This window comes from Papilio machaon, chromosome 2, assembly GCF_912999745.1.
Source record: "Papilio machaon chromosome 2, ilPapMach1.1, whole genome shotgun sequence".
NCBI lineage: Eukaryota > Metazoa > Arthropoda > Insecta > Lepidoptera > Papilionidae > Papilio > Papilio machaon.
Window position 1 is genome coordinate 6,059,053 of NC_059987.1, and position 9,835 is coordinate 6,068,887.

Below are 9,835 nucleotides of genomic sequence, written 5' to 3' on the forward strand. Positions count from 1 at the left end.
ACTCTTGTTCCCGACGTGCTAAATTAAATGTTATTATTAATCTTGCTCGATGATATATGCTGCCTGCTTATAATAGATTTGATATCGTCATATTGACTGGTAGATTTTGCGATGAAACATTAGACGAAAAAAAACAGCATATTATCATAGTAAATATTTTTCCTCGTTTATTTAACCTTTTGATATTGATACGTTATCGAACAGATACAGCAAAATTAACAAAAAATCGATATCCCTCTAGTATATTGACAAGTGCTGACATATATTTCGTTATATCTGACAGCTGTATAACGGAAAATTTCATTTTGCATCACACGTTTACAGCTCTGTCTTATTAAGACGCCATGGCGACGTCATCTGCGGCGCAGACTTGGATACTTGGTGTTCTTACAAATTAAATCGTTTTTAAAACAATGTCTTGCACAATATTGCAGTTATTAAATGAGCCAAAGGATATTTTCAAACTGCTGAGTGAAAAGACAATCAGTACTTCGTAAAAAAATAGCGGCGTAATGTTAAGCAACTGTTTGCAGAACACAAATATATCTGTGTTTAATTTCGTCGACGCTAAATAAATTCATTCCCGCTGTGCAACGCGGGGAGCGCGTAAATCTAGAGGGTCCTTTTCGTATATATTTTCCAGGGGAAACTAATGGATTATACTCCGCGCCCAGAATTTTGTATATTTTGCTCTTTGTCGTCGAGGAATATTGTATAGTGAGTTATTGTATGAAATAATAAACACTTTTTTCACCAAGTCGCTTTGAGTTAGTGTGCTTCTACGCAACATTTTCAGTAAATGTATGCATTTACACCACTCCGAGAAATAGGGGCTTTTATTTATTGCGAACTTGAGAACTTTTTTTATAAAATATTTCTGATTCTACTATGAAGAAGTGTTAAATAAAGATTTTTTATATTGACTGCTTGAAATACAGTGATTTAAAAAAAAAATTGTGAGCGACCTTTTCTTTGGTCGCTCACAAGTACAATTTGTTTCAGTAAATCATACAAAAAAAAACATTTTCGAAATAAATTAGGCTTGTATTCTACGTAAGAATTTAATTATACAACTTACATTTAAATTATGAAAGAAAGGATAAAGAAATTTTTGTGTGAAAGGAACACATTCATCTTTATGCAAGTCAGTGACCGTCTGCTCACGACGCCCGCCGCATGCTCTTCTAGGATGTCAGTTATTGTTTTAAATATGAGATATTTTGGATGTACCCTTGTATAGTTTACAAAGTAAACATTTATTTAAAAATATTTTTTTGAAAGATATTCAGCGTGGAATTTTGTTATTCTCAATTGGAAAAATATTATTTAACAGAGATTGTTAAGTAATATAGAAATAAATAGAAATAACGCTATTAACTATTAAATACGTTGCGGTAATTATCAAGTACATCGGTCAACATCATTTATGTGCATGAGTTATACATACTTTATTTTTATTGCTTTTATACCTAGAATTATAATAACAAATTGTCAAATTTGGTTTTACGTGTAAAAATGGAAAAATTCAAATCTATGGAAGTATATACAAAATTGATAATGAAAAATTGATTTTGAAAGTTTATATCAATTTAGAAAATAATAAAGAATAGACATTTCTTTATTTTTCATTTATTAATAACAAAATAATCTTTATATAGACTAGATAACATATTAAGTTTTTTAACGTCTAATTTTCACCAAGAAGTCGTTGCTTATATCTAGCTTCAGTCTTAATATTATAAATGCTTGCTAATTGAAATTAAGTAAACAATTGTTCCATGTATCACAGCCACGGAAATTACAAATAACGACCTATCTAACAAATCATATTTTTAAAACTATATTAAGCCAATGCAATACTGCCACCATTTCAATTATTTAAAACATTTCGTTGGCTCTTTTGTTTAATTCTTCCCTCATGACATTTCCACAACATCTCCATTCTTCTTCCTCCGTCTTCTTTCTTCAAACCATATTAGTATCATATCTGGTACCCACATTATTAAGAAAACTACTAGTAAAGCATTCTGTGCGGATATACATACGATGAAGCTGCCCGTGTAATCTCTGATCCATCCTAGGAAGTACCCAGCTGGTGGGACTATCATACCCATGCTTAGCATACCCAAACCAACTGCAGCTGGCACTTGATCCATCCGACAGTTTTCGGAGATAGCAATGTTTCGGGCAACAATAACCATACTTCTACCGAAACCGTATAAACTTGATAAAAGGAGTAGAACACCCAAGTCAGTTTGGTAGGCCAGTACTGAAAAAATTACAGATAAAATTATTGATATAATTTTTTCTCGATAGTTACAAAACTGTATTAAAGTTCAGAAATTTATCTCAATATCTCAGCGTATACATTGACTTAATAAGAATTCATAAGAAAAGAATTTTAACATAATACCTAAATAAATAAAATTAAAGTGAATGATTCAAATTTGCGGAATATGTACCGTGTGATTCAATTATCCAAACACTCTTAAAAACATATTATTATCTTTCTTATTCTTTTTTAAGAAATAAAAACAACAATACGTATTACAGGTGCTTCCGCAGGGGAAGACTTGTTATAATTTTTTATGCACTCCCACTGAATTAAATATCAATAACTTAATGGTTACGGGTACAGACTACCGGTTTAGCGGTCCTGAATTCAAATCCCGGCATTCGACTATTGTGGTAAATTATTTTTTAACACAAGCTTTTCAAACTTTCATGGAATGGTAACAAGAAATATTAGTAAATGAAACAAAAATACTGTTATTGTTTAAAAACCTAATTACAAACTTGTTTTTTGACACACTATACTCGTAGTTTAGGAGATTAGATATTGTTGTTATGTAAAATAATTACAGATGATAATTATGATAACAGTAATCAAATTTTCCTCGATTTATAATCGTGTCTATTCTGTTATGCCGGATCTAATAATCTTAGTATTTGTAACAAATTACGCAAACGTCAATTTACAAAGAATCAATTAAAATTATGAGTAAGATTGTATTAATTTTCGTAACAAACTGATAGTTACTATTTTCGCATTAATATAATAAACAATATTATCATAACTATGTCAGTTATGTGACCGACTGATTGAATAATATGGAAAGAAATAATTTTATTAAATATATTCGAAAATTTAGTTCCGAAAATGTTAATAAAATCTGATTGTTAGCATGGAATATTAACATAAGATCGAAAAATTTGCGATGTATTAATTAATACATAGAAAATGGGTATACAATTTCTAAATCACTTACCTTGTCTCACAACGATAAGCCAAACACTTGTCATAATAATCATCATTCTTGCCTTTATTCTGTATTTGTCTTGGAATACAGGCAATGTTAATCTTCCAATGATATCGGCGATGGCAACAGCTGACATACAATTTGCCGTTTGCTGTTTATCCAATGACGCCACTTTCTGTAAAGGATTAAATAAAAATTAAAACATGCTCAGATAAATACCAAGTTAAATTACTTTGTGTACTACAAAGGACATTGAATCTAACTATACGTACATCCATATGATTATTTTATACAATAAATGTATTCCTCTATTAGTAAAAAAAATAAATAAAATCCTACTGACTATATCACTACGAATAATAACGCACTCGTCAAAATCGAATCAGTCATTTAGGCTGCAGGCTGTCACAAAAGAACTTACATACCTACAATACCCAAATACATAAAATAAAACTTATATAAGCGCGAGAAATATTACCCTCTTGTCAGTCGGATAAAAATAGGAGTATATGTTACTAATTTGAATCGTAAGTTTCGCATATAATAAATTTTATGGCGGCTAAATGTTGGAAATGACCTTTATTCGGTACACTATTGTGATCGTGAAAAAGAAGTTATTGTATATTAAAATATTTATCACAGTAAAGTGCAATACCTACCTGTAAAAAGAATGGGAATATAAGGCTAAAGTTTTGTATCGATGTAACTGTTAAAGCAGTTCCAATAATAATGTTAATGAATCGAGGACTCAGTAACAAAGACATGTCGAACAGTTCATATATCTTACGGAATATACTTTTATGTTGTTGCGTTTGATTTGGTGCTGAATTGCCTGTAAGTAAAGTAATTTCTCTTACATAATTTAAGGCTAAGGGAAAAAGATCATGCAATTATTGTCGCTTTTTCGTAAAGAATAAATTTATCATAAAATATATCGTACCATTCATTACCAATCCTTTTTCATTTTTTTCATTGCTTGAAGTCCGACTACCGTTTTGATAAATTGTTTCGCCATTTACTTTATGATCTTTATCAATGACAATATTTTTGTGTTTTTCTTCCAGTAGATGTATTTTTTCATCGATAATAACCTCCTCTTCGACTTTTTTCATATGCCACGCTACTGGCTGAATTAATAATGTGCCACCGATCTGTAACCAGAATAAAATAAAATAAATTTCACTTTGATCATCTTCTAGTTAGGATTACTCATGATAATAAAATATTACCCCATGTAAACTTAAGGATCCTAATAACATGCAAGCTCCTCGGAATCCATAATTTTCTAAAAGATATCTAACAATATGCGGCATAATAGTCTGTCCTATGCCCGTACCGACGTTGGCTAAACCCACAGCTCTGCTTTTTCTCAATTTAAAATAGCTGTTGATTGCTACAAATGATGAATTTTGTATGAAGCCTAGTCCTAGACCTAGAAAAAAACAAAGTTGAATAACAATGTGCCCACAAAGGTAGAGGAAGACCGAAGAAAGTATGGATGGATTGGATAAAAGAGGATATGCGTCAGAGTGTTTGCAAGAATATACATGCTGTGCCAACTCTTCACAGGGAAAAGGCCAGGAAAATGAAATGACAAAGAAAAAAATGAAAAATAATTAAGATGTAGTTAGATATTTAGTTTTTTCTTACCTAATAAAATACCGTAAGTAATTACTAAATGCCATATATTTGTTGAAAAGCCGCTTAGTAAAATACCCAGAGTACAGCTGCATGCTCCCAGCACAGCTACAAATCTAGTCGACGTTAATTTTACTATTGCTCCCGCAATGGGACCGCCGAAATTTGTAGTAAATAACATAGCGCTTAGCACCACAGCAGCGCCTTTAGTATTGTGGCCCATTGCTTCTAATGCGTCTCCGTACAATAAACTGAATAGAGACAACATGGACTGATTGAAAATCTGAAAACCGTTTTACAAAGTAAATTATATTGCCTAAAACTTTTCTTAGTAATCACTCTTAGTAGATTTACTACATGAAATCTAAGCTAGGGTTTTGCCTCAATAACCAATTACTGATTTTGAATGAATCAGTTAATGTCCTTTTCTCCTGTTACATGTTTGATTTCATAAATAGAAAATAAATTCTTTCTTTATGTCAAAGTCCAAAAAACATACATTAGAAAGTGCTGCACCAGCGACAACCATCCATCCCCAACCTCCATCTGGTGGAACCAGTTTTAGTCTTTTCTCCACTCTGGGAACGGCCATCATTGAATTCCTATTTGACATTGCTATTAACTAAGATTTCTTCTCCTAATTAGAACTAGTAATATCATTTCATTCCTGAGGTTATTTATCTGTGAACAAATTAAAAAATAAATACTTAAGTCTTAAATGAAATAAATTACAAACAATATAAATTGGTGAGAATCGAATTACATAACTTCCTTGAATCAGTAACCTGTCCGGACAACTAAGTAGGGTTACGGTCGCTGTAATGGTGCCTAGTAATCACATGGACCGGTTTTAAATTGCAAGCCTTCTTGAGGCAGCATAAAACTTTCTGTTTTTTGGCGACACCTAAATCAGGACGAGCGAAAAGAGTTCTTTACACACAATATTATGCTTAAAAAATAGAAGATTTTATTTTATTTCAGCATTTTATAATTTTATTAACGGCGACGAATCCTTCGTAGACGATAAATGACTGTACATCGATGAACCTAGGAGCTAGGAATATTAATTGAATAACACCTTACTCTTCCAATTTTTAAAATCGGAGACGCTGTGTAGTCTCTACCAGTTATAATGTGATGTTCGCTTCAAATACCCACGAAACTAATTAGCTCTTTCAACGGGTGAACAATTTGCCATTAAAAGGAATAGTTCTAGTAATTCTTCATATTATCAGTAAAGACCTCGAAGAATTATATTGACGACATAACTTTAATTTTTTGCGGGTCACTTGCATCATTCTTTATCATACAACGGTTAAAGTCCGAATGTATAAAAAATACTCTACATTCCGGTACTGTGAGTCGCCAAACTTATCGATGAATAATGTAAACAAACACAAGTGACGATGGAAATGTTTTTCTAGATATGCTTGACATAAATTTGAAAGCAAGTACTTATTGGTGATAAGGTTGTTATTCTCGATTACGGTTTCTTAGTGGCCATCATATGTTTATATTACGTTTTACAATTTCATACAAATATTTCCTTGTTTTCAAATACAAGTTGTATTATGAAATTATCTCATGAAAAATTTGTTGATTGTAGTAATAAACTTTTAAGTAAAAAAACATTTGAGCATCTTCTAAAAAATTAATATGAATTTTGTAGATGCAATTGAAAAACGTTGCTGTGTTTTCTCTACGTACTCATTTCAAGAATATAAACGTAGATCACAGAGTATGACAAAAAATGGAAAACGACGAAACAGTGATTATCCTAAAGAAAACAAAAAAAAGATTGATCTATTCACCTGTATTGGATGTATCATTCAACCTTGTTTTTTATGAGCTTATGGTACATTCCTTTTGAATCAAACGAAATCAGTATACATTATTTGTTGTTCCCATCGCTAGTATTATCCAAGCCAGAAAGTATTATCACATTGTCTTACGCTCGAATTTTGGTAATATAAAGAATAGAAATGTTCAAGGTAACATGATTTAATTCATTGACACTGTGACGCGCACTCGGAAGAGATTAGTTTTTTATTACGAGTAATATTATTTCATCTATTTTATAATCATTATCGCCGTATTGTGATGTTTTTCTATGGTTGTTAAAGTCGCAACCGGTTTCGAGTATCTTTCGTAGATCTCTCTACTCTTCAAGACGAAAATCCCATAACTTCTTACATTTCTTGACTATTTTTATAACTTTGATAGACACGCAATAACAGATTAACACCATCATCATCAACCTGACCTTATCCCTACGGAGGGTCGGCACTGTATTACTCTTCTATACATCTCTATCAGCCTTCATATCTGTATACACCGACTTCTTACGCATATCTTCTTTCACACAATTATTAGATTATCACCTTCCGGACCTAATCCCTAATTTAAATTGCATAAAATTTTTATCGGTGATTTTCCCTTCGCAACCATGAATAAGATCTATTGCCATGTTTACCGTATTTGTTCATTAATTTACTATGATATCAGAATATAAATCGTGAACTGCTTGTTATCGCTTAAATACCTTCCGCTGTACTTAATGATCTCGATGTTTGAGGCGAGTTTGTAAGCATATTTAGCGTATTGACTGAAAATAGCAAAAAGGTGATCGGATGGAATATTATGAACGACTACGAGAAAGAGTACTGACGACTCTTGCTGTTTCTGCTGAAGCACCAACCATTCCAATGGGTTGATTGGACAATTTGTGAATTTAAATTTCAGTTTAAATTCACAAATTGTCCTTTAATACTTTATCATTTGTTATCCAGTTTTTAAAGCTTATTAATCATTTCAATATTACTGATTATCTTTTAAAAGAACTTGATACTTTGAGATTAAGTTTTTCGTTAGTAACTAGCATTATACTATTCTTATCGTTTATAATTTTATCTACGGCATATGTTATCAATGTTTGAATTAAGTTAATTCACATTGAAATAATCTTAATCTACTTATTAGGCAACTTTACTCTTCATGATAGAATTTTTCTTTAATATATTAAATTAAATAGCGTTTGAAAAACAAATGTATTAATTACTTGCAAAAATTAAACACGCTTAAAACAACGCTTTCTGCGTTGAATAATAGTTAATAATTGTTTAATAGTTCGTTGTAATGATACATACTCGTAGTACAGCATTTGACCCAAATATGACCGATTAAAATACTTTAGGAAACTATGTTTACAGTACGTACAAATATTAATAAACTTTTCCGCCTAAATTTAATAATGAAATAGTATCCTACAAAAGTTTAATAAAATGAAATATAAATTAATTTATAAAATAATTATTATTACAACGTACATAGGAATTCCTAATCGTTGAATGTATATCGTAAAAATCTTACCTATAAGAATACATGAATACGCATTGTAAAATGGTAGTCTTGGATACAATGGGTGGCAGAATCACAACAAAGATAACGCGTCCGGTTTCGGTCACGTATGGTATTGAATCATCTACTTGTTTTATTTCGCACACTGCAGACGACCGCTCCTCACCGCAACACACCAGTCAATGAGGGTACGACCGAAATCATTGAGTAACTTCGATAACATTACATTATTTTTTCCTATAACCGTTGATTACAGGACTAACGTGACCTATAACCTGCAGTTATACACAGTACTGTTTTTTTGTATTGTAGAACGCTTAATAAAATACTTATTTTATATTTTATAACATTCATCTTTAAAACTCACTGAGAAAGGGGTGGCTGATGCAATTCACTTGAAAGTATGACGCATAGAGTTCTATAACTCTATGCATCATACTCTCGTGCGTGCAGTATTCCGAATCTATATTCGGATACTGCACGCTGGCTTTATGAGCTCTGATATTCGACGTTCAGATGAATATCTCACGTCAGAATGCGTTCGCGTTGTCAGGCGAACATTGTTGTCTCACCGTTGTTAGCATTGACCACATATTGACGTTGTAACTGTAACTTCCTCCTCCGTGTAGTGAGTTATTTGTGTCAATGACGTCACATCGATAATTTTGCCAATTATTCTACAGTAACATATCATAATAGAAACTTTTGATAAGCAATCAACTTCTAATTCTCGTATAAAATTTAAATCACGATTATGTTGAATGTTTAATTGGTATATTTTAAGCATGTCATCGAAGTACTAGAATCGTAATTAATACATATTTTCAGCAACAAATCTTATTTTATTTCGAGAAATTGAAAAAGTAATTATACTTAGGATATAAATAACTAAAGTTAAAATTGTCGTTATCATAATTACATGTCAAAATGTAAACATGCGTTGAAATCCATATCGCAAAAGTAAAGTGATTAATCAACGGAATAAAGGTGTATTTAATTTGTCTAACATGCGCCAACAACACGTGCTTGTTGTAAAATTGTGTGACATTTATCTGTTAGATTATTACTAAACCTCCGTATCCATTTCTGATAGACGACAACACTATCAACGCATCTGCAATTCCTCTGATGCTTCGGATGTCCATGGGAGTCTGATCAATTATTGTGAGGTGATCCGCTGCTCGTTTTCCCCCTTATGCTTATTAAAAATTCAAGTTTAGAAATTATTTTAAGTGTTGTAAATGTTTAATATTTAGATTGTTGCGATGAACGTATAAGGGTACATTCAGATCGGGACGGTGAGCAGAGCTAATTTTTTGTCGCAAATTAACGTGTAAAAACGTGAAATGTAAAATTAAACTTTGTTCAATCGTGTATTTTTCATTTTTTTTTTGAAATAAAAATTTACTTTGCTCTCCGTCCTAGTATGTGTGAGCGCATCTTAAGTTTCGGTGCTATATTTCACTAATTTACGGTTCCATATTATTCTAAAGAAAAAAAAATCATGCTTATTAGAATTAGAAAATGCCCGTAAAAACCTTATTTATTCTATTTATCAGATAATTCTATAAATATTATTA

The 9,835-nt window shown here is 31.5% G+C and overlaps 1 protein-coding gene across 1 annotated transcript; it reads right to left on the reverse strand.

Annotated features, from left to right (window-relative positions):
* Positions 1–1,667: 1,667 nt before the first annotated feature.
* On the reverse strand, positions 1,668–8,499 carry LOC106708979 (monocarboxylate transporter 12-B). Its single transcript, XM_014500603.2, has 8 exons — positions 8,268–8,499; positions 5,398–5,579; positions 4,911–5,181; positions 4,490–4,692; positions 4,201–4,411; positions 3,920–4,092; positions 3,270–3,435; positions 1,668–2,269 (listed from the first exon to the last, which is right to left on the reverse strand). Exons 2-8 carry the CDS (start codon positions 5,509–5,511, stop codon positions 1,917–1,919), a joined length of 1,491 nt encoding a protein of 496 aa, XP_014356089.2. The 5' UTR covers positions 5,512–5,579; positions 8,268–8,499; the 3' UTR covers positions 1,668–1,916.
* Between the last annotated feature and the right edge of the window lie 1,336 nt (positions 8,500–9,835).